Here is a 26,897-nt window from a genome sequence, read left to right on the forward strand (position 1 = left end):
CAGGCTCATACCTGAAATCCAATGGCGCATAAACGGACCAAGTTTATTCTTGAACTCGCGTATGCCACAATAAATATTTCATCGGCGTTCGTTTGAATTAAGTGCACTCAGAACCATGACAAATTCAACGGAGACATCCCGATGCAATACCAGTCTTCGCAGATAGAAGGATACCTACTCATACACCTACACGTACGCTTACCTTACGTACGAATCGATGTTCCGGGCCGTACTACACCGTGGCGGCATGCGCATTGATCCATCGATGTGATTGGTCTATATTATTATACGAGAGAGTCAACCCGTGTTCAAGCTACCGTATACATTATCACAAGTATCACTATTCTCGATGGTGGTGGCAATTTCGGTAATTGGTCGTCGTGTGAATATCCTGGTACTAAATACAGCGCATTCCAGGAGATATATGCAGGATTCACGTTACTACGGTCTTTTCAACTGATGTAGGAATTTTCATTTCTCGCTAATCCCGTGATTTTAAATTATTTTTTGTAGCATAGGTTCGATACAGCCAAACGTGATTTGCCATAAAATGCGCAAAATAATTGAAATATCTAAATTCTTGCAAATGCCTGAGCACTGACACTTGAATTACACCCACGTAGTGCGCATGCGTTCGTTGAATTTGAAAGGATGGTAGATTTGCAGTCATTTTTTGTGATCGTACGATGTGGGTTTCAATACAGTATATTCGCTCGACGTAACTGATTGCGTCGCGCGTCGGGCGCATCATTGATCTTGCATATCTCGTTGTTTGCACGAGATGCCTTTCGGAAAATCATGCTCTGCAAGTTGAGAATCGTCTGTGCCGTGATCTGAGAATAAAATCCACAGTTTTCATACGGTAATCCTGAATGTACCACGCTCGTTGTAAAAAGGAGCACCGTTCACATTCTGCTAGGTGAAGTAAGTTCTTGCATCTCTGCAGCTAACGGACCACGAGAATTCTGTACGATGAATTTTGAATTGATCATCGGACAGGCTGGAAGAATGAAAAGAAAGTTCGAAGAATCGCCGCGTCTACCCGGATACTCAAACGCGTGCAGGGCATGCATCGGTAGTTCGATAAGCAATTCTTAGATTCACCCCGTTTAAATACTTACCTGAATAAATATACCTATGCTCAACCTCTGCAACGACCTACCTATCTAGCCTTACCTTCGGTCGACATAATTCGGGAAAAATAGTGCAGGGGGTCGGAAAGGTCGGAGTGGTATTGGAAAGGGGGGTTATTGATCGACTCTTTCCGCGTACTGTGCTACATGTGTACCCGTGTGCATTAAGCGAGGAGACATCAGTGCCTACACGAGCGATCTGCACCGAAACAGAATCAGAATAGGAACGAACAGCTCTCGCAGTATGTAGCATCTGTGTCGGCTAATCCGATGCGAATAATTCTTACAAATACAAGCAGCCTTCGGTCTTCTCTCCTTCGGCGCGAATCCCGAATTGAGAAAACATACTGAATCTAGAATCTACATCGTAGACATGTACTGTCAGCTGCAAAATCATTCGCCGCGATTTTAAAAAGTGGATGTATGTATGTACGTGTGCGTGCCAGATTATTGTGAACACGACGTGCGAAACAAAACCCTTTACCGTTTCGGCTGATATGTGAATAGAAAATTGTCTGTATCTAGACGATGTTTCGGTAACTCCGTTAAGTTTCTTCCGCAGGTAGAAGGATAATCGTGACGAGCGATACGAATCACATAATGCTAGCTGGAGGTTTATTCGCCAATATTGGCAGGGTGTTTACAACATAATTACAAACCGCACGGGTCACAGGACAGCTCACTGTTCGATAAGAACTTAAAAATTGGATGGAATGAAGTTTCAAGAAATACAAAGGGTGACAATAAGGAATTTGAAGGAAATCAGACCATGGATAGGAAATGGGGATTTTATTGGTACTATGGGCGGAGTACTTTGACACTATGAAACGTTTGAAAGCCACCTGTTAAACATTTATGTAACCGTATTTCTGTCCATTGCCACCTGTAACAAATGCTTGACCTACGTACTGTTAAATTCATGACGGTTATTTTGCTTGCAGTCTTATAATAATATTTTAACAGCATAGAGTAGATCGGGATTTGAATGGGAGTGTGAAGCGCGTATAAGGTACATGGGGGAGACCACAATTTACTTACGTCGGAGAGTGAGAAAGGGGAAATGTGCAAAGGAGCGAAGAGTAGAAATGGGAGTGGTGGGATAGTGTAAGGTGAGGCAGGGAAGGGTGGCGAGTGGCGAGGGGGTTGGGGGGTAGGGGGAGCCCTCTATACTTCTATCGACTCTTCCCGCGTCCTAAACAGGATTCAATTTGGCCACTATCCGCTATCCGTGGTCCATCTTCAAAGAGAAGAGCCGACATAGTCTCTTACCAAGGGGTTTGCGGGACGGCAGAGACCGGAGCATCTCCGTCCCTCTCCCCGAGTCGGATCTTCTCTTTCCTGCAGCTTTCCATCCAGCCCTCCGTTTCGTTCCCTATTAATCTTATATCGTTCGCTTTATTCGCATCCTGCGCTCCGTACCTTGGTCCGTCAGTATACTCTGTCTTTACTCTCTTTTTCCTCAAAGTCCATGGAAATTTGGAATTTCTGTTCTTTCTCTCTCTCTCTCTCTCTCTCTCTCTCCCACCTTTCTTTTCGCGAGAACGGACGCAAAAAATAACGTAAAAAGCAAAAGGTAAAGTGCGTGGCTAAGTGTTTGATAACTTCTTGTTCAAGAGGCCGTGGTTTCTTCATACATTTCTGAAGTCTTCGAGTTGGGTGATAAGAAAATGATGGAAAGATGTTCGCATTAAATCTTGATTGTGAGTAACGCGTACGGCATTGGAGCACGTTGACAAATATTTCTCTTGTTTTCACACTACGGATGGAGAAATGTATGACATTGAATTTGTTAGTCATCCGATCATGGCTCTTCCCTCATTACACGTCCCGTTCCTGTAACCGCGTGCATTGCCACAATATGCGGGTGGTCAATTTCGGCCTGATGTGGATCTAGTCCATCCCTTCGGCTATAGTGTACGGCTATGTATAGATTCATTGTTTCTTTCGCCTGCAGGGTGAACTCAGGTTCTCCGGCAAATTGAGAGGGTAGTGTGGGAGAAGAGGGAGACTTAGGGACGATGCCTCGTACGGGGGGACGTGGTATGCAAACACGACGAGATTAAAGGAACCAGCGGTCCGAATTCCTCCGACCACTTACGATCGAGAATCTTGCGACGGCTTACAGGCAGTCTCACGACGCCTTACCAGAGGTATACATCAGCGGCCTGAGCCCTCATTCGCATTCTTACTACTTACCTACTTGCGTACTACGTTTTCTCGTTTTTTCCTTCCGATGGCCTTTTTGCTGTTTTAGCTCATCTCCCCGCAACTTTCATCAATTTAGTTTATTTACAGCACTTTTCAAAATCTCCGTCGAATCTGGACGACGTGCTTCGTCTTGCGTCACGATCCTTCTTTGCTGTAAGATGATTTCGATTCGTAAGCGTTAAGCAATTATGATAAATTGCTGAAAGTTGCAAATCGGAGATTGCGCAACGTACCGGGCAGCTGCGGGAACTTGACGTTAACAAAGAAATGAGAATACCGTTTTGCATTCCGTGAATTAACTACGGGCTGCAACTATATACAAAGGTTCGGTCGTTCGCTGGTTTTTATCACTGTCAGGGATAACAACGATTTACCTACCCCCTTGCATTCCGCCCTTTCTCCCTTTTTCTCGTTTTCCGCGACTCTTTCTAAAGGAAGGTTTTCCTCCGCGGGGCACCGTAGTTCCCGTCCGTCCCTCCCTTGATACGAGGGGAGGCAGCACCCCCGGCCACCTTGCGTTCGGGAGTATTTCACTTTAACGGCCCCCCGGGGGATTGGCTGACCCGTACGCTCCCTTGGTTGACCCTCCTCGCCACCATTTCGGCATAATGGAGCTTTACATTACTTATTCCCTTTTCATCTGTCCACGTTGTATATATCTACCTATACCTACCTACCTACCTATCTGCCTACCTAATCCATCGACTCGCATACCCATCGACCCACACACCTACTTTCGCACGCGTGGAAACATTTACTATAATTGTTCACACGCGTGGTTTGAATACAATTAGTATAACTGCACGTCTGTTATATACGTGTACATATTCTACATGTATTCATAACGGAAAAAGGAATTCTTTCTACGTTATTCAATAAGAATAATCATGTTTGTCTAAGTTTATTTATTCGTTTAAAAAAAAATTATACCGTCTGTGGGCCTATCGGTTTGTGCTGACAAACTCCTGCGTTGATCTCGGAAACGGCTTGGTGAAAACATCCAAAGCTTACAGGATTTTTCAACGAAATGACGGGCATGACAAAATTGCCATACCCCGTTCAATTTGAACTTCCGGTTCTGCTGAAAATAAATCGATTTTGAATATTTTACCAAGAAACATACTACATTTTCCAAATACACGATCATGTTTTCTCAATTTTGAATATATATTTTTTTAAATAAATAAAAAAAATTTGGTTATAGAAATTTTTTTTCTAATTTTCCGTTCGAACCTTTTTCATTTGGCGGCCAAGTTCTATCGGTTGCAGATTTTTCACTCGGCCGTTTTCGGGAACACCGCGGAAGTTTATCGGACTGACCGATAGACTCTTTTCTTTTCATGGTGATGAAATGTAAAAAACCCATCTTTTCGACTTGTTAATGTAGTAGGCCTAAACAAATCGCCGTGTATTTCAACTTGCCGGACCCCAAATTTATACGGCTCACTGCAGTTTCCCTCGAACTTCGACGGCATTACCTACTTGCTCATTCTGGGGCTGATAGCACGATACTGAACCGCCATGGAGGATTGACATCTGACAAGGTTACGGAAAAGTAGACCGGACAAGTAGTTTAAAACAAGGAGAAAATATGCAAGCAAATTGCAGAATCAGAAATGCCTCAAGAATCTATTTGAAACGAAAACCTCGAGTTCGGAACAATTGCCGATAATCGAGCGACGAGTAGGTACGCATGACGTAAATATTGACTCATCATCGTCAAAAAAAAAAACCATTGACCTTGTCACGACCGAAACGAATTTAGAATTATCTCTAAGGATATTAATTCCAAACAAATATTTCTTTCTTCATTTACATAATTGTGACATTGGCACAATTCAGCACGTCCGAACAAAAAAAACATTGATATTACTACAAAACGGAAAGAAAATAGTGAGATAAAGGTCGAGTTGCAAGAAGGCTTTCATAATTTTGTTGATCTATTTATTTTATTTTTTTTTTTTATGATAAATGAGTTTTGTGTTGTTCTCAGCCCTCTCGATTTCAACATTTATTTCAGTTCAAGACAATACTTTTTTATATTACAAAACATTTCTCTGGATCAAAATATGTGAATAATGACTGTTTTCAAATTGGATTTTTTGGTTCTCATACAACTATTTTAATCATTTCATTTTTTATTCAGTATTATTTTAACTCCAGTTATATAATTTCAATTTTCTACAGTTGGACTTCCCATCACAGGTTTTACAAAAAATAGGACTTGTTTCTTGTGCTGGCCAGCATTTTGCACTCGTGTAAATTCAAACTTCACACTTGTAAGAAATCGGCAACGTATACCTTACTCGCTGCAAAATATGTAGGTACAGTGCAATACGCTACATCCGCATAATTTACGAGAGTAAACGATTGTAACAACTCGCTCAAGCAGCTGAATCCGCATTTCAATACTGTTTTCTGAGCTCCTGGGTTGTTACTTATCTTTAGCGGAAAGAAGTTTAAAAAAATCGACGTTCAACTAATACCCTGTGATTATTTGCAAAAATTTGGGTTACTTCGGATAATGCTGAAATTGAATGTTTTACACGCTGTGCCGACGTAATGCTGAGAGAGAAAACGAGTTTCAAGTCACTGCGGTCAATGGTTTAAAAGATACCTCCGGCTAAGAAACGACAAGTTGTTGGATTTTCTTATTGGTTTAGTCTTTAGTGTCCTGCTTTAATTTTCTCAGTTTTTGGGATTCCAATTAGTGGGATATGGCTCCTAAGAGTCGGTTCTGTGCGAAAACATTTTTTTTTTTTTTTCTCAGCACGTAATTCGCTAGTAACAATTATTTTGAATAATACATCGACGTAATTTCGCGACAGCGAACAATCGAAGCTTAACAATAATCGAAATGGTATCGGAGAGATTGATTCATTTCTCTGTCACTTCTCGTATTATTTATTTTTCACTATTTTTATTGCTCACCAAAATTGGTTAAAACTCACGGGAGTATGAATTGCATCGCATGTCTCATCCTGTTATGGTTCTGGCACTGATTGCCAATGAAATACGCTCGACCTGTTGGTGAACCGTTTCGAAAGTCTAGTTCAGGCATATACAAAAACAGAGAGGAGGGGAAACAAGTCCGGAATCGAACAGCCTAGGCAAACACTATATTACCAAGTGATTGACTTGTTATTCGCATACATTTTTGTACATGTACATACGAAGATTGAAGCAGAAGTCCTGTTTGTTATTTTATTTGAATTTCGAGGTATCTAAAGTGCCCGAAAGTTTAAATTTGCTCTTTTCATGTTAATAATATTTGTGAATAACAGACCGTGATTAAAACATACTTGCCCCTCATTTACATTTCACCCATTATTCGCAATTTTAAATATTTCCGATGACGGAATCGATCATCTCGCTATCTTATGGCGCGAGAAAATCTCTACGAGTAGACGTAGAGCTAGGTAAACGACTATATCATATGGTCCAAGGAGATTGGAAGCAGCCATTTCTCGATGATATTGATTAGCCGACGCCCTCAGTTAATGCCGGGTTCGTTTTTCTTTTGTCCCTCTCGCTCCCCACGTCCCTTTTCGCCCTCACCGCAGTTCTATTCTCATCGCACCTTTCTCTCTCGCTCTTCGTCCCTCCCCCCCCCCCCCCCCCCCCCTTGTCCTTCTCGCCCACTCTATCCTGCTCTCTTTCCTGTTGTCTCAAACGCCCCTTTCTGACTGTTCTCTTTGATGGCACATCTTGAGCTAAATCATTCATCAGGCAAATACCGAGGCTGGTTTACTTCTTGTACACATTGGCGTAGAAAATGAACGAAAGAGAGAAGGGGTGCGATACCGGGTACCACAGAATGCATGGGGCACAAGGTTGCGAAAAATTTATATTGCTAATAGATAATAACAAAGATAAGCTCATTTTACTCTGGGGCTTAGTCCCCTCAGAGTCGCATATGCTGTACAAATTTATAATTATTTATATTACAATGTAATGCTATGTTAAGAAAAAGAAATAATGATTTTGTTCGCGAAAAAAAACAATAAATAATCCGATGAAAGTGACGAGTGAGGGAGAGGGGCGGGGGGGGGGGGGGGGAGGGGGGCTGGAACGTACGAAGGCCAAAGGAAAAGAAATCAAATATTTACGTGGAAGTAAATTTCGAAACTTCTCGAATTCCGACGAGCTTCGAGGAAGAATTGAGACGAGTGCTCGTGAAGTGAGAGCACAGGGCTTTGTCCTGCCTAATTAGGTACTGCATGAAATTTAGCCGCGAAAAAATATTAGGGATAGAGTTCAGTTCGTACAGCGAGAATGGTCGATACGACAATTGTGATATGCCGTGGGTGGTAGCTGCCTGTATAAGGGTGAGTCGCATTGTTCCCAGAAGCTTGGGAAGGGACGAAAGTTGGGAATACGGAAAAGCGGGAATATCTGCGTTGCAGGGTGGGCAAACGTAGCTAATTATGAGTTCGGGGGAGCACGGGAGTGGCGGAAAGAGTCTAGGGTGAACTGACGGTGCAACGAGTCTCGCGTTTCGCAAAAGGGACGAGCGTTATTAATACGCCATCTGCAAACCACCCCTGACTTGTACCGTTTTTCCTCATTTCTCTCATTTGCGTTAGCCATCAATATTGTCTCAAGCTCGCCCCACTATGCAGGCCACGTATCCTACCTATTATTATATGTATAGGCTATGGTGCAGGCTCAAACCATGCCCTGAGACTTCGGTCAGGCTCTTCGTGGCCGTCCGAGAAACCCCAGCGAGGGAAAGAGCGTGCGAGAGAGCGAGAGAAAGAGGGAGACGCCGAGAACGGGACAAGAGTCGGCAGAAGTACTTTTCGACACTCGCACGTCTTGTGCGTATGTCACGGAAGTCGGATGGCTAAGTTCTTAATTTTCCAGTTCATTGGAAACTGCCTACACTGCCCGAAAAACAACGAATTATAGTGTTTCTGCCCAAATGAGTAAAAAATAAATAAAATAAGAACAATAATAACCAGTTCCGCTTGTTTTGACATGTTCAGGGAAAGTCTGGCTGGGAGACAACGAAACGACGTGGAGGACGGACACTGCTTTCAAAAGGATGCCGAGCCTCATATCGGCGGGCGGAGGTGGTGCACCGCACCCGCTTCCTCTTCTGTCGCCACCTATAGCTGCTCCTGTTAGCAGTCCTGATCTCGGAACGTCCGCAACGCTTCACGCCAAGTTCGGGATTTCGCCAGGTCAGAAAAAAACCAGATCTAGAATATATTTGCACTACGGACAAACTGCCAGGCTCTGGCAATTTTCATTTACTCGGGGCTTTTGCGTGATTGGCGTGCCGTAAAATGCCGTAAAATGACAGTGATATTCCAATGATCAGTCAAGAAAACCTGTGTACAATATTTATTTTTCGAATTTCTGCTCTATTTTTCAAAGAACAGTATGCTCGCATAGGTATGTTTTTTTCCTGGATCACTCGAAATAGGCTTAGCTTATTGATGTTGATGACAGGGTTTTTTACGAAATCGATCGATAATACGTTACTTCTCACCTTGAGTGTCCAGTTTCAGGGGGGGGGCGGGGACGTTTTCTGTTCGTTTAATTGTGTTGAAATGTAATAGCGGAAAGTAGGTATAATATACAGACAAAATTAGTGGTTATTCCGGGCAGTATGAGCGTCGTTTCGTGCATTTCAACGTAATCCCTAATACCAGGGTCAGCTGGGGGGGGATTAGACTTTCTTGAAGACTGTAGACGGAACACCAGACAGCCGGTTCACGTAGAAGCTAGGAGGAGCGAGAAGCTCGTTGAGGGTACCATGAAGTTCTGAATTCCATCCCTATCTAGAGAACCGCGGGATTGGTCAAGTGGCACTCTTGGAAACGGGGTTTCCTCCCCGTTGAAAAGCTCTTAAAGGGGGTGGGCATCAGCCCCTACTCTTTAAATAATGCAATAAGGGTGATGCAATTTTACCGACCATCCGGCAAAACCCCTCTTCACTCTTCACACCTCTCGATAAATCGTTTTCCTTTGAGGAGCAAATTGCTAAGCTGGGAAAAAATTTCAGGTACGCGGCTTTTGCGTGAAAATTGTTTCAAAAATCCGATTTCGCGCGTGAATCCGACAAGATCATCTTATCGTTAATAGTCCTCATAGAATATTTCCCGCCAGTGTGGTGTGTGAGGAACTTGCATCGTGTGGCACAGTGTATACCTAGCGGTGAAATAAATTTCACTCCCTACCCGTGTAGGCTCTCCTTCTTCGGAAAAGAATCGTTTTTCTCTCCCTCGAGTATTAAAATTCCGTTTATTTAGCCAACTGAAGTGAATTGTTTTATCGCCAGAAAGACACTCCCCGCCCTCGTTCGCCCCAGCGTCCCTACAATTTCAATATAGACGCGCTACCCCAACGGTTCGTCATGCAAACAAGAGCGTGCTTGAAATGCAACGATATTTGTGAAGCTCGGCTATACAGTTTTTACAAGATTCTTGTCACTGCAATGTTCAAGTTGCAAGCGGACTAGCATTTCAGTCCCGATTGTAAGCATCTCAGGACAATGATGAAAAAAGGTTGATGTCTGTGGAAGAGATAGCAGGTACATCCCATGCATGTGCATTGAAAATAGCTTATGACACTGATTGATCTCCGGATGAAACGGGACATCGTGAATCAGCTACATACCAGTCGACGTATGTACACGTATCTATTGAACGTACATGCCGGGACTCGGTTGCGGAGCGATGGGGCTTCTAAATTTCACCGCGGCTACTCAAAGCAATGTTTGACGTGGAAATGTCGGACGATGCATTAAACATGGTTGAGACAGGATGGGTGGACGAAGGATTGCCAGGGTAGAGCTAAGGCTGGCCTTTGCCATTTGGTCCGATTCTGCCGTTCGACGTTCAGAAGAATATTCAGATCGCAAACGGAGCTAGCCGTCTCCTTGTGCGCCTACGTAATTTCTCTATACGGGTGTGCGTTCAATATTTATTCAACCAAATGAAAAAGATATTCACCCTCCGCCCCGAAGGTCCCAAATTTACAGTGGGAGGCGAGGAGCTCCATTTCAGGAACAGTTTATTCAGGAACCTGGCGCCGCGGGACGAGAAGTTCCTGGATACTCGGTGTGAGGACCTTCGTTTATTCTGGAATGTCATTAAAATCAGATTACATCAGTTACGATAATTGTATGTTGTACATTATCAAGGGCGGAATGAAGGCAATTACGAGTAAGGTTGCTTTCCTCTAAACAAGTTCATGATTTTTATTTTCATTTTATTCTCTTGTTCCAGTCCCTTTTAAAATTTGCCTTTTCGCACATGTGAAGCGAGGGTAAAGTTACCGTTTTTATGCACACTCGCAAGCGAGCGGACGTACAACTTTCCGGACGCTTCACCCGGCATGAAAACCGCCGCAATGTCGCACCCGCTTTACATGCGCGAAAAGGAATTTTTTCAACGGGGCTTGAACAAAGAGGGTAATCTCATACGGTCTGCAGTTATAGCAGAGCGTTTGCTGAATCGCTTAATAAAATGCGTATAAAGTCAGTTTGAGATTGATAATAATAATAATAATAACAACAATAACAATAACAACAACAACAACAACAATAATAATAACAATAATAATAATAATAATAATAATAATAATAATAATGATAATAATGATAATAATGTTCATTTAATCGGCCGTGGAGCCAAGACTCCTTGCGGCCGTCCAATAAGACAATATATAGAACAATGAAGTACAGTATAAATATATAAAGAACAGACATAAGTAAAACTATAAACAGGGCTTAAATATAGTGTAGTATTACATACACAATATAGCTCACATCACCCACACATCGCACATTACCAGCAATTATAACTCAGAGATCAAAAAAATCAAAATAAAAATAAATTATAGCAAAGAATATAGTAGCGTTGTGCGGTATATGTGATGTTTTTAATTAATATTCCCGATATCTACGAAGCCACGCGAGTGTGGGAGGAAAAAATAAAAAATGAAGAAAATTACGAAGGAGAAGCAAGGAACAAATCGATGAATTTACACGTGCTGGCGATATTTTATTACCGGGACCCCTTTGCCCTCCTTCGAATCTCGTAAAATTGATGTTTAGCAACATATTGATATCAGCCTGTTCCTCGCCGGCAGTCAAGTCACCCCAGAGGGGAACTTGCCGTTTTTCACGACAAGCGTGCGGTACTTTTCCGTTTCATCTCTTCTCTTTCTCTTCCTTCCCCCCCCCCCCCCCCCCTCCCTCCCCCCTCCTTCTCGCTCTTAATCTCTTGGTGTTTTTGATTCCAATTTTTTATTTTCTCTTTTATTATCTACGCAATTACATTTATACCTTGCGCTGAAGACTGTATCACACATTCTTGTCAAGTCAACGTAGTGTTGAAGTCGTTTCTACTTCATCTGCGTTTCTTCTTCTTTTCTGCAATGTTGTCTCAGGAGAGTATACACCCCCATAGGAAAATTAATTTTGAATATATTCTATTATCCATTTTATTAAAAACGACTAGAGGAAAACACCCATAGCTTCTAAGCTGGATACAAGATTAATGGAAGCAAGTGAAATTTGCAGAATATTTTTCACACTGACACGGAAGTATTTTCTCAAACTTTGGACGGGAAAAATGTATGTTCTTCGAGAAATCTGGAAATCTGAAGTTTTTTCACGTCTTCATTGACTCTCAGACACCTCGATATTTTTAGCATATTACAACTTCAAAGTTCACTTAAAGCTGAAACGTTCCTGCCCCAATGTTTTAACTTGCATGGCATATATTTTTTTATAGTCATAATTTATGGAAACTATTGTCAGTTTTAACTTACATTTTATCAACCGCTGACATGTAGACGGCTTCGAACAAAACATCTCCAAAATTTCACCCACGCTCTTATCAACGAAATGAATCATTTTACAATTGCTTGAACCTGTTCTGAAAATGTCAGAGCTTTGGTCAGGTCCGTTACACGTGGAATGTCCCATATATACGAATTTGACGCATGAGAAAAAGACGACAAAGAAAAATAAAACACTTTTCGAGTTCACCTCATTCTAATCAACTGGGTTAATTCTGGATACAAGCTTAATTCGAATTGACAAACTAGAAAAACGTTCACAGATCGACAGGTAACTTACGATCTCGAGGAATCTTTAACACCTTCGCAACACGATGCCCAGCAACGATAGTCCTCTATCAGAGAATCGACTATCGTCACATTGAAGGCCTTGCTCCGAGCGCCTCCGGTCAACGGAGATCGTTATTTTTCTCCGTCATCGGTGCCCAACTAATATATTATTCTAACAAATTATTGATCCAAATCTGTAGAAACAAAAGCCGAGACGGTGATTTCTTACGAAAGGGCAGTTTCTTAAGTAAAGTAAAAACAACCCTTGACTTCTTTTCACACCTCTACATACGGTTATGAGTAAATGTCACATTGAGAATAACTGACTAATGCCATCCGGCTTGGCGCTATTGCACGGTAGGCGTTCAATAGAGAGTTGAAAAGGGTGAGACTGTGAAATATTGGCAGGAGCAGATTCGTACTATTATTACCCGCTGTAAAACACGTCGTAACATTTGGCCGAGGGTTGCTTCGTTTGCCTTCACCCAGAAAGTTTGCCAGCTAGCTGGAACACCCTGCGCACCACAAATACAGTACATATACAATATATACATTATACATGTATACATACACACAGACACACATATACGCGCGCGCGCGCGCTGTATCACCTATGCCTTTGAATAAGATCGGGAGCAAACTACGCGAAGAGGCCACAGAACAGATCTACACCGATAAGATATCGAGATACCTGATCTTGCGGCTCAAATTGAATGTTGATTCAGATATTTACATCATTCCGTGCATGCACATATATCATGCGCATATATCTACTGCACCTGCAGTTACCACGAACAGTTATTATGCTCTCGTCGCTACACATGAAACATACGTGATGATTATATTTGTAAAACAAATTACTATTATTAATATTAACATTTTCGTAATCTACCCAGATTTATGTAATAATTAACGCACATATATATTCAAGCAAAAAATTTGAACGCTTGTCTATTTAATCTGTCAATTGCTATAAATTCCAATCAATCTTTATTTTATAAGCCATTTATTCATCCGTCCCCCTCTTATTCATATACGTATATAATGTCGAACATGTAACGATTCTCTGGTGAAAACAGTTTGATTCATTAAGTCTGTATATTTTAAAATGGTTTCATTTGTGTTTTGTCTGTACCTGTTGGGTTTGTTTTTCAAAATTAGTGTATCTTGATTAATTCACAATTTTACAATTGATTGCAAAAAACTTGAACATACACATTTTGTTCGATATTAGCAATTTGTAATATACACCTTGTAGGTACATGACGTCCCGTCGACGTTAAATATACCTGTTGAATAATATTCATCGTCATGAGCTGCCACTCGTTGTCTTCGTCCAACTTTTTATTACGATGTCTTCTTCGAGATTTTTATTTTTTAAAGACAAGTTTTCTGATGAACTTATATAATTTAAACTGAGTTTCCAAATACGCGTTCACATTCGTTAACAAAGTATGTTTAACATGTCCTGCACCCAAGGCAGGTGCAGAGCGAAAAACTCCTTCTCATTCCTCGAGAAGGAGGAAGACATTATGCGAAGGTGGATACACCCCGTGATTGACACTGAGAGTCAAATTTCACTTTGTTGTCATATCGAAATTCAGGCGGGTATATTTGAATCGTTACACATGACTCTGTTCATGTTTTAAAATAATTTACGCGCCGAGTGCCGTATAAAAGGAAACTTACTCCTCGACACAATTAAGACACTATTTAGCCAATATAAGGTAACGACAGGAGTCACAACGAACAGCACGCGTCCTATGATCTTCAACAAAGTTGGGCAGAGTTTTGACGCATCGGCGTTTCAGGATTCTTGATGTCCCCGATGTACTCCAGAAACATTGTGTTTTCTCGACATGCAAAAACTATAGTGTAAATAATACTGAAAGTTAAAGTAACGCCAGCGTTGCAATGCCTGATTCTATATCTTGGAGTTTGGACGACAAAGCATATAATTGAATTTTAGAAATGTACGAATAAATGAAAGTTGAATGTGTTGAAAAAAAAAAAAAAAAAATGTAAAATACGCGATAATAGATAATAACGAAAAATCAAACAAAATATAAAGTACGTTGTCACTTAGCCTAGCTGGATGTAGCTATAAAAGGGAGGAGAAAGCATTAGCCAAAATGACACTGCAGTTTTTCCACGCACCCGTTTCGACGTGCCAACTCGGACCGACCGGTATCGTAGCGAATGATCGAGAAGCTGATTTTCGTTACCCAAATGCTGGCAGTTAATTCACCGATTTCGCGTCAGGATATCCTTTACGAATTTAGACAGTGCGTGATATTTCAAATTTCGCACAAAATTGACTCGTATTCCATCGTTTTTCACCAACGAAGTATATCCCCTTAATTATTACTTCCACGGTTCATACATTGTACCGTATTATAGTTGTCATGCCGATAACGATGGTAATGGTGAAAATGATGACAATGATCACGACAATAATGATCATGATAATGTGACGTGTAAAACGAAGAATGGGATTAGAAATGAGAGAGAGAACAGGAATACGAAGAGCATGAGAATAAAGTAGGAATAGCGGGTACGAGGGGCGCTCGCTCGTTCGCCGAGCTGCTGACCTCAGAACTCACCTCAATTTGCGTATACGCCGCTGTCCGCCCTATCTAAAATTATGATCTCAAGAGCCACGCTGGTGAGCCTTGAGTGCACGCTGGCCCGCTGATGCCTGAACCGCGGGCTTACATACCGTAAGGCCGTGCCGGAGCCCTGCCGACTGTCGGCCGCGTAATCGATTAATTAAAGGAAATTACTTGTTAGAAAGGCGATTGGTCAGTAATTCCACCCCTTGGAAATTCTTAGATTAAACTTGGCGAGTGTCCCGCCAGCTCTGCCACTCGCATCCCCGTTCCACCGGCTCCAGAATCATATCACAGGTACCGGTTTTGTCGCTTTTCCCGTCGCCTCCTGCCCCCGGTATTTGTTATTCGCAGGAAGAGGCAGAATACTTGAAGCGAAAAGGAAGTGGTGACCCGCGTCTTAACTCGTGTGGGTAATTCCCTGCCTTCCAGCGTTAGCCCCCGCCGCCGTTTTCTCAGTTTCTCCCCCTCGTCACCCTCGACCAGGTCCCTCGGGCAATCTTTTCAATTTAAAGTCAAGTATTACACGGGTTGTATTACGTTATGGTGTATACATAGAAGGGCGGTGCCTCCTATAAACGACGCTCAAAGCGGACCTCGATCACGCCTCTTAACCTCTGACCTCCTCATCCTCTCCCTTTCCCTTTGTCACCTCCCGTTCTCTTCCTGCAGCCGCAACTCTGCTGACCACCGCCGAGGTGGTTGCGGCGGTACACGCTTCGATGAAACTCTAAAATGTAATGTTTGGAATCACGCGGATCACTTCTGCAAACGCAGAGTATCCGACCCTTTGACGGGTTATTAAAAATATATCCCCTTCGTTGAAATGTCCTTCTCTCTCTTTGACGTAATTTCAATTTCGTATCCACCGAGCGTACGATCTTCCACTGAATTTCAAGCCGCTCTGATTATAAAAGGCATCATTCACGTTAGCTCTACGGGCCCGGTAATATTCTCCATTCATGTTTCGGGCGTTCGGGTTTAAATAGCGAACGTTGCAACGGTAAATTGAGGCATCGAAAGTTCAATACGCAGACTCCTCGCAGCTGCGGATGGTTCCTGACTACAACTGCTGCAGTCGTATCGCTTCCCGATCCGTCGCCCTTCGGCGTATCCTCCCCCCCCCCCCCCCCCCTCCCCCGCTCCCCTGTCCTTCAAGGATGCGATAATATTACTTCGAAATAGTTGATTTCCCTTTTAGCATAGTTTTCACGAGAGATGGGGATCACAGATCCGGGGAACGCTCGGATGATCGTGTGCCGGGGCGACGGGCGGGGGGGACTGGGGATTCGGCCACCCGGCGACAGTGAAGTTGGTCTAGCTGGCGCTGACCGATGGTCGGCATAGCCATCTGCCGGTATGCCCTCATACTGACCAACCCCCATCGGGAATTCTCCTCTCGTGTTAGCCACGTGCAGACCCCGTCGCCCCCCGTCCCTCAATCAATAACCGATTGAACACCCCCGTTCTTCCTACCCCCAAAACCACGATATACCTATATTTTCAAGTCAGCCGCGAGCTCGGGACTGTAGGTAGTGGAAAACGAAGATCAACGTTATGCTAAACTGAGGAATTCGAAAGTGCAGGAAAATATCGTCAGCAATGCTGAAAGGTTATCATTCTCTGACGGTGTTTCGTCACGAGAAGTTTGTGTAAAGACTCAAGTAAGCGCTCGGTAGTTTTGGCAACCACAAATATACCACAAATTTTTCCGTAGAGAAAACGGTGAATGTGGTCAGGATTTCTAGATTTCAATTTCCAAGGAATGTAATACTCTATCGGATTCTACCAGGGCTTCGAATTCAGTTTGAACCCTCGAGTTTCCAACAAAAGAGTAGGTTTTTTCCAAGTCGTACTGTAAATCACTTTTACTTCTAAAGATAACACGAACTCTCCAAAATGTTATTCTCTGTAATTTTCGTTTCTAACAGCTCTATGGAATTTCTCTGGGTTTCTCCCCGAATGTAACAAAATTTATTCGGGTCGCTGAGACGTCAACGGATCTGTAATTCGCTAACCGTGTGCATTAAAAAAAAAAAAAAAAATACGCAACTATTGCATACACTCTGAATTCGGCTGATCCTGCTGGAAGTAAATTGCACAAATTCCACGGCCTCGCGTAGAAGGCTGGAGCAAAAAAAGGCATGATCTAATTCAGAGTTATTACTGAAATGAAAAATGAGTAGGTATTCTTTACAAAACGATCACGACTCAAACCTTATTTTCACATCAACTATACATACTCCAACGAATTGATTTTTTGTGAAGGTGAAGATTTGAGCTTTGTCTCGAGCATAAGTTGACTTCTGCCTGACATCTCGTTTCTAACATCCGAACGGCATGAAATAGTGAAAAGTCTCGATGCTCGAACTTTAAAATTTGAATGTCTACAAATCCTGACGTAATATGCCATTTTTCTTGCAACAGACTTATTGACCATGCCGAAGCCTTTCAGACAAATCTGCGTTTTGTCAAGTCAAGTTAAAAAGTATTTTTTGCTGTGCAGTGCAATTAGTGTGCACTCTCAGTTATTGGTACCGAAAAATTTTTCGTTTCAAATTTATGATACTTGATTGTTTTGTGCTTAATTTATGGAATCCAATCCCCTTGTGATCCGTGAGGGGCCAGGATCGGCTGTATGGCTTGTTTTTATAAATACGAAACGGCATTTAGGAGAAAATTGACCATTTTTCCATCGTTAATTTCTTATAACTATTTTCATCACCCCTCCCAAATAAGCGGACGATGCTTATAGTTAAGATTAAATTCATTAAAAAAATTTACCTTCTCTTCGCCAAGTCAGTATTGTACAGGCCAAACAAATGAAAGGAATATAATTTAAAAGCATCTACCTGGAGGTAGGCTAGTCAATTTCGGAACTATTCGAAAAGTATTCTATAACAGGGAGTTAAAGGCGGGACGGACCCATCCGAAAGAAGAAAGGACATGCAGCGAAGAAAACGGTTGGAGAGAGAACAGGGAAACTCAGGGACTAGCTATGCTCGGGTCAGATTTTGTTGATGAAACATTTTCGAAATCGTAGAGAGATGCTTACGGTCGTCTCTTCCGAGTCTTTCCTTACTCTGCGAAATTTGGGAACCCTTCATCCCAACACTTTTCTTAGACTCTGACTCACAATTGCAAAACGTGCCGTTGCATCGACTTAAAATTTCCAAGGGTTATTCGTCCTCAATTCATGTATGGACGTTTTTCATTTCGAAGTGTGCCAACCTTTCGCCTAGCGTAAAAATGGAACGGTAAAGCAAGAAATTCAAAGAAAATTGCGCATTTAGGAATACGGCGAAGATGTTGTGAATCTGTATTGTAATCCCTGTGCCGCATTCCATATGCTTTCGAAGCCTCGGACCTCTGGATCTGGTTTCAAATTTTCAAGTGGGGCCCCCTGTAGGCCAGGAAGCGGCTGGTAATTTTAAGCAGCCCTGCAATTAGCGAGAAAAAAGCTGAAAGATGATTTTCCAAAATAACCTGGCGAGGACAATGGAGGGCAATTTCCCGAACACCAGCTGCCAGCACCTATCGTGATTTATCATCTGGGCTCCACTTTTCCCTATACTTCTACCTCCCACCCTCTAGGACGGCTTTGCAGTGTAGGTAGATCGACAGAATCCTAGCCCAGTGCTGGGCATCGCTAACTTTGGCGAGAAATGCATACAAGCCTGGGAATATCGTGGCACGACGTGTCACTGGCTTGAATGAAATTGCCTCTCGCGAATCGATAATTTCTTGGAAATTGGGAATCTGTAGTCGACGTCGAAGCGACCGATTCTAAAATTTTCAGAATTACAAAATTCTTGGCCTGATCGAAAGTCGAAGTAAACGTCGATGCTGTGTCACTCGAGCACTTTTGTAAGTACCTGTTAGATTCGCATGGTTTCTTGGCATCTCGTGAGAAACTGTCGTACGCAGAGGGAACAATGCTAATGTACTATCCCGAACACCCGGTTCCTTCGTTACGTGTCAAATATCATCGCGCTACCTACTCACTGTCAGCCGAAACGGGTCCTATCCGTGAGGCTTCGATCGGTCGAACGGGCCCTTCTCGCTAACCGTGGGGTCAGCCTGGCGGCGCGGCGGCGCTCGGTGCCTCGGACGGAGTTTCGTTGAAGGGCTCGCAGAGCCCACGTCCAGGGAATCCAAGACCCCGGCACGTGGTGGGGGAAGGATTCGAATAGCATCAATATTGCCTACCGCGTTCCAATTCTCTTCCAGGAAACATTTGGTGGAACCGGCCGTGCTCAAGCCAGCCGAGGTAACTCCGTATCGTGCGATATCGCTTACAATTAGACACGGGAGTACGTTTGATGGCCCGCGCTTCAAACGTGAGTGGTCACTTTTATGAAATATTCCCAACAAGGATTACCGCATTTGCTCTGTAATGATAATTGGCGGCTGTATATACTTAAAACTTGTACAATGCAAATTCTACTTTTGTTTTGGTTACTTATTCTTAGCCACCCCCTTCCATCCCCGAGTGCTTTGATATTCCGGTAATGATATGCGATTGGCGAGCGACAGCGTTGATAGGGGGCACATTATAATCCAGACCGTGCAGGGATCCCGAAACTTTTGGGAATCCGTCGTTTCAGCGACTGCACATTAGTTTCACGTAGATCGAGCAGACGGTGTCTGAAAATTTTTCACCATTCTTGTGCCAAGGCGAGTCCTCTCGTTAATATCCCGACAATGGCAATAATTCACTCGGTGGCAACAAATGGTTCTTACCGCGTGGCACGAGGCTCTCGATTTACTCTCCGCGCTTCTCCTTCGCTTCTCTTCTCTCTATTTTCGTCCATCAGTCGGACGGTACACAGTTCGGCGCAACTTTATGCTTCTCCCTCTGACCAATTTCCAATACCTGCATCCGAATTTGAGCAGCAACCCGATTCCCGGCCCCAACTCCCACGCCGTTCTGTTGCACGCACGATTCTCGCTACGCGTGTCAATAACAATGCTAACAATAATGATAATAATAACAACAACCTCAGCAACGACAATAACAACGCTTCTGGTACTGCGGCGGCCATTGCTGTTCGACGTGGAGCGTTGATACGCAGATGCGCACAGTCGTGTTTCGTACCACTGCAGCACTGGCGGTATATTCTCTATGCATTCAGAATCCTGCATACATACCCTGGACCTATCCGACGTGGTATACGCACGTACCGGCGGGCGGGGGACGATGATTCAATTCGACAATGGTCCATTCGGTTGGACAATGCTTTTCTTGGTCAAGCGAAGGGGTGGTCGAGGGACGACGGCGGGGGAGTGGAAGGAAGGCGAAATGAGGCTCCAAAATAAGGACGCCTGCTCCTGATGCCTACTCCCAATCGTCTCTTCAACATTTTCACCGTTATTCTCCGGTCGATCGAGTCTCGCGGTTGAATTTGAAAACATGGATTTCCTGCAAAAACTTATAACTCCGTACATTTTCACTCACCTGAGCAATCTAAAAAATCACTGCTTGTGATTTGAATATATGTTGATTTCGACAAAGATATTTTGTATGCGTAGCGAGAAAAAGACCTGATCGATATGAGGTGAAAAATTATGATCAGCCTGACGATAATTTATTCAACCACTTACTCCGCGTGAATAGTACCTGTCTTTTCTCTAAAAGTTTGAGTTTGAGTACCCTGTAATGAAGCCATACTGTGAATTTGGAACTTGTCGGTAACCAAATGGTTTTTAGAATGAAAACTGATGGGCGATGATACGACCTTTACTTTTATGTGTAATCATTATTGATTTCTGATAACAATATCCAGCAAACTGAAATGAGTTTGGAAAATCTACAAGAACCCGTGTTGATATGACTGATCTTTTCGAATGGTCATAATAATTTTACTTTCTCGATCATGTAATAACACTAATTGTATACCAGCTGATCATTTGTATTTTCCATGAAATCCTCGGCCGAGTTCTAGCGGTTATCTGGAAGGACTATGGTTTGCGAGCGTAGTTTCTCATTTGTACTTGCCTGCGACGACATCATGTTGCTTCACAATCATTTACGACGCGACGGCTTGATGCGCGGAATGTTACTACCTGCTGAGCCATTATCTGCGGCCGGGGCGAATGAATCGGCTGATTCCAGTGCACTTGCCAATCGGTTTTGGACAAATTCGGGAGCGAGAGAGTACTCCGATACAAATCGACGCACCCACGCAGGTATAGCTGCCGGTGTACCGCCCAGCTAATGGGTATATGCGATATGTCACAGAGGGATTATTGACCATTGTACCACGCATAATAATACTATAAAAGCGTTTTCAAAAGCAGGGTTCACTTCGGGTTTGACCCGAGGCTTGCCGAGGTCAGCCAAACTCGAAGGTCAATTTCGTAGCCCTGCAACGTAACGTTATTCATCATACGTATAATACGCCTCGTTATACAGGGAACGTCTGTAACCATACATAGGCACGATGGTGTGTATTCAATGGACGTGAATCCTGGCTTACCATAAAACTTGTTAATGTCTATCGCCCGATGACAGATTTCGAAATGAATTTCAAGCAATATGCACCTATTACAAATTTAATCAACGTCAGGATCAAGACCCGTACGCTCAGAGGTGAATTGTTAGGATTCAACTTCACGTGATAACTCTCGAACAGAGGAAGAACCAATTTGCCGACAAATTTGCACTTATGATGAAACAGTGTGGAAGAAAAGTACGCGATAAGGAATTTGGTGACGCAACACTGCGGTGCTCGTCCCCTCAGTGTGAATATCGTAATATTAAGATGTAGCAGGATGCCCGTGTATACATGTCGATCGATTTTAGCGGATTAGCAGATGAATTTATTGTCGAATAAGAAGCGGAGCGGTAAATTGGTATCGAGTCAGAGATCGATGAGTAGATTGTCTAATTCATTTAATTTATCAATTGCTGTTAATTGTTGCCCGCACCGGGGCTGTGGACGCGATTGAGAAATGGCTCGTTCACGTCGAGTGCCGCATTTGTTCCCATCGAGTTAAATAATTAACTTGGATGTTCTCTTGCCACGAGACGTATCAAACTATTAGACCAATTATTATTAATTAATCCCCCCCCCCCCCAATTACCGACGCTCACGTATAACAAACTAACGTGGAAACTACAATCCCTTTATCCACCAACACTCAATGCTCCCTCCTCTTCGCTGATTACATCCTAGTTCGGCGCCGGGTCTCGATGGAAATCTATTTGACACCGAGTACCCACACTCCACGGAAATTATGGCGATTGTGCTTGTTCCACGGGACCGAATTTACTTTGTTTTTTTTTTTTTTTTTCAATTCTATACATATATCCCGATATGTTTCCAGAATTTAAATCACAGCGACTATGCTCGAGATTAGGAAGAATGGACGATTTGAATGACATATTATTTGATCGGTCTCGGTTATGTGAAATTTTTGGAGAAAGTTTACATCGAATTCAGAGGGTGTTGAAAAGTTTTCACTCCGACAAATATTATCAAGTAGTTCGTAAACATTTACGACATCTATATATGAGTGAAAATATTTTTAGTAGAGCTATTCGTGTAGAGAAATAAACGTATACTTTAAACAGAACCAAAAACTTCTCATGCGCCATCGTTAAATTTAATTTAGCACTTGATAGTCACCTTGGCATGTAATATCACGTATATTTAGATATATAACACATACGTATAATACATGTAATGCCGGTGGGGAGGATGCAGGGGCGGGGAGGGGTTGAAGGGGTGACGGAGTTGTCGAATTTCTATTGCCATTAGGGTTTGCCCACCCTCTCAGCCGCTTTTGGCTGCAATAAAAGGCGAAACGACGTGACGCCTGGGCATCCAAAAACCCCTGACTGAGGGTAGTAACCGCAGAGAACAAAAAAGAAAAAAGGTTTCACGGTTCTGCGCCCGCAAATTAAACGCCGGCACTCCCTTCATCTTTCTTCTTCTTGTTCGCTCGATCTTCCTCTTCTCTTACCGCACTCTCATGATAGTCTGAATTCGTGCCACCAGCGTGTATATAATTAGGATGGTAGAGGACCAAAAATTTGTTTTTCTCCTTTTGTTTTCAAGCATCCCGTAGCCTTTTAAAACTTTTCCAAATCTTCGAGCCCGGTAGTGAAAACATCGAGTTATATCGGACTTACATCGGACTCAGATCGATACCAGACCAGAGATCAGTGATCGGACGATAGTATAATATATGTAGTGTGATGTGAAAATTTTAAGGCTATTATTTATACCTCCGTTACGAAAGGTGCCACTGACTCTCCAATTTTTCAACAATAATGGAAGGGCTTGGACAGACCTTGTTGTGATTGTTCCTGGTACGCAAGAGGCAGGAAGCTTTTCCAACGCACCTGACTGGTTCTAATTTATTTTCAACAGTCCCAATGGAGATGCCCATAAACATATCGATACAGCTGCGTCGAGGACTGATTTATAATTCAGTTTGTGGAAAGTCGGAGGTGGGGGAAATAATGTATGTACCCTCCGCGGTCGAGAGGGGTAGGTGGGTTGAAGGGGCGGGGGCGTGAGGATTGCGAGAGTGAACGTTCGCGCGCGCGCGCACGCGTGTGTGTGTGTGTGTGTATGTGCGCGCGTGCGAGCGATGGAAGAAGGAAGGAATAGAGTGAGGTAGATAGATAGATAGATAGATAGATAGATAGATAGAAAGATAGAGAGAGAGAGAGAGAGAGAGAGAGAGAGAGAGAGATGTGCTCAGTCTCGTACAGTGAGCAGAAGCGTGGCCAGTAAGATGTGCCGGCTACACTGACCAACGAGGACGAGAGAGAAGAGTGGACAAAACGCGTCTGTCAGACGGGAAGCTCGGAGAAGGATCTCACATCAGTAGTCAACTCGTTCGGAACAGGATCGTGTAAAGGCACCCCCTGCCCCTCCCCCTCCTCCTCTCACATACTCCACCCCCAGGCATCTATATTTTGAAAAATTTTCACTCTCTCGCCTTCTTCACTTTGTTTGCACTATTTATACAATAATTACTACTATACGTTGCGCGAACATTCGTTCATTGCAACTTACACACGTTCTCGTGATTATTTTTCACGTCATCGTTACTGCGCAACCAAGCCGATATATTGATTATACCAAAAATTTGTCAATCAAACCCAGAATAAAATCTTTTAATCATCAAGCCAATATTTATTGGCAGAAGATAATAAACAAAAATGTAATTGTGAAAAATAAGCTGCATGAAAGGTGAACATATAGAGGTACTGTGTCTGATGGCTAGACGGGTAAAAAGTTTAATAAGGGCGACAACACTAACAAGTATGAATAAATGGATAAATTCTTTCTGTAATGTAAACGAAATGAAATTTTAAAACAACTCTGTAATCATCCATGTTCTTTTCCTCTCCTTTTCATGCTGTATTTTCGCGTCTTATCTCATCTTATTTTTATCCGAATAATTATTTTCGAGTACATGAAAATAATCTAGTGGTAAAATTGAATCTGTGTGAATAAAATGTGCAATACACGACGAAAAGCGAGTAGCGATAAACGAATAATATATCGGGAGTTCAGTGATTTCAAGTAAAATATTTTAAATAAAAAGTGAACCGGAGCAGATATCACATACGACCTACAAGTGTTACCTTTTTCGATGGTTGTTAGGAACTGTGCAGAGTATCGCCCCACGAAAAATATGCACGCAGACGTGAGAAACACTTTTCGTATAAGTGAGTATTCCGATAAGTATATGTAACGCAGATAAAAGTGTCAGGTGTCATTTCTCATCGTTCGATGTAACGTCTTATATTTTTTTGCATATCGGCCTGTACTGCAGATTCTCCGACGGACAATGACAGAGATCATTGTACGTACGTGTGAAAAGACTTCACGTACGAATAATATTGAAAACGAATTGGCATGAAAGCGATTGAATACGAATGAAGCTATCCGCAAACTATTCGAACTTATGCATCGTGTTTGTATTTTATGAATCATAAAGTTGGAAGACTGACCATTCTTAACTATGTGCCGCGAGTGATCCGGCATGGATGGACAGCAACATCGTAACTTACAATCCCAATGATCTAAATTGCCCCGGCTCACATGGTGGAGAAACATCCTCGGAGTTCCGTTTCGACGTGCGGGATACATCTAATATACTGCTTCGGTTTATGCATAAGATATATATAGTATCGATTGCTAGGAATACTCGAGGTGTTACTTCATTACACCTATAACCCGATCGCTATCAGCTACTCCCTTAACTTACTACCATGACGTGACGCCCGTTCCTGCCTTTCCCCACCGCCACATACCCCGAAATTTAATCCCCCCCCCCCCTCCCGCCCCCGCCCCGAATTTATTCTATCTATGATTTTTCATCATTCGATCTATCTAATTGCTGATTATCGTTCTATTCCAGTATTTCCCGACTGTCGCAAAAAGGATGAATTCACTGTTAGTCTCGCGATTCGAATGGCAACAACGCGAAGACTTTAATTGCTTTGTTCCTCTATGAACAAACGCGTTTTTGGCAATCGCCACGATTTTTTCCAAACACTTAGAGATGATCTCTTTGATCGAAGTTTCACCTTAAGGGATGATGTTTTCTGGTGAAAAGATGGAATTTTTCAAGTACAGTAAATATGTACCGCGAAGCGCAGCCCAAGCCTTACCGTTTCTGATACATTGCCGAATCCCCGAATCATGGTAAATAACTCACAAAGAGATTTCCACACGCATATCGATACGAATTAGACAGTTGCAAAGTGAGTATACCATAATGGTATACTGTATCACACGCGCCGTATATTAATGATCAAGAGGCGCGTTTCACGGTAGTCGCGTAGGTATCCTGCGGTCTTGGGAGGCGATGGTTGTAGGTATAACGATGAGCCATGGTCCGTGGCTCCGAGCCAAACGAGTCTAATTACGCCAAGTGACGAGAACCCTCGGCCGGCAAGGTTGCTCGAGTATACAAGTATTTCACTAACAATAAGGATTAAAAACTTATCGGTCGTGTCGAGGTATATGCGAAATATCGATAATGCGGAACACTTCAAGTGCTTCTGCGCATCCTCTTGCAAAGTGGCTGAGCGTAAAATGGGATTATCTAGCCTGCATTGCCGTGGGTCAGATGTCGAACGTGTCAGTTTCGTCACGGCGTAGTTACTCACGAACCTATCGATTTAAATCCATCGTCATCTCCGTCCGAGTCAGCGAAATTCAGCGATACGGGTTCAACTACTCTCGAACGTCAATGTAGTACACGCGTCGAAATTTCGGACTTTCAGATATCTATCCTGATTTTGTATTACATTTTGTTTCCATAGCAGTTTATTCAAAAAAATTACATTCCCGAGTGTTTGCGTAAGAAAAAAACTCATTACAACGAGTTATACAACCCTGCGCAGCGTCGGATGTTTCCAAAATATTAAGAAAACGTTTCATTTGAAATATCCACCTTGGAATGTTTCCGAAATTCATGCGCGCATCATTTTGCAGAAAATATTGCGTTCCAAGTGTTTAGACCCGAGTATTTTCGAGTATGTTGAAATATTTTACCCTGCATGGGTTCGTCCCAATATTATTACCCCTTATTGAATCCTTTGTATACCCGTATATTCGGTAATTATGCGAGATTATTACAACGATGACAAATGGAAAAAATTTAATATTTCCTTGATGTTCCAATTGCTTTTGGAGAAGTTGAATTTCTTTTATTACATGATGTGAAAGAATCAGTGAAACCCATAAAATTCGAAACTGTCGGAGATTCGTTTTCGTTAATCGATGCTCAGTAACTGGTGGCAATCATACGAAAACTAGTAAATTCTTTTTTTTTTCTCACGAGTTCATGGACCCCGTAGTCGCAACGTTCGATTTCAAATATTAAT

General features: G+C 42.7%; 1 protein-coding gene across 2 annotated transcripts in view; it reads left to right on the forward strand.

Moving 5' to 3' along the window:
• Nucleotides 1-26,897, forward strand: part of LOC124177997 — a 115,887-nt gene that overhangs the window by 49,828 nt on the left and 39,162 nt on the right. For both annotated transcript variants that reach the window (XM_046561015.1, XM_046561016.1), the window contains exon 3: nucleotides 8,330-8,527. In XM_046561015.1, coding sequence (XP_046416971.1) covers nucleotides 8,330-8,527 — 198 coding nt within the window. The remainder of the gene's footprint in view (nucleotides 1-8,329; nucleotides 8,528-26,897) is intronic.

This window comes from Neodiprion fabricii, chromosome 3 (assembly GCF_021155785.1).
Source record: "Neodiprion fabricii isolate iyNeoFabr1 chromosome 3, iyNeoFabr1.1, whole genome shotgun sequence".
Classification (NCBI taxonomy): Eukaryota; Metazoa; Arthropoda; class Insecta; order Hymenoptera; family Diprionidae; genus Neodiprion; species Neodiprion fabricii.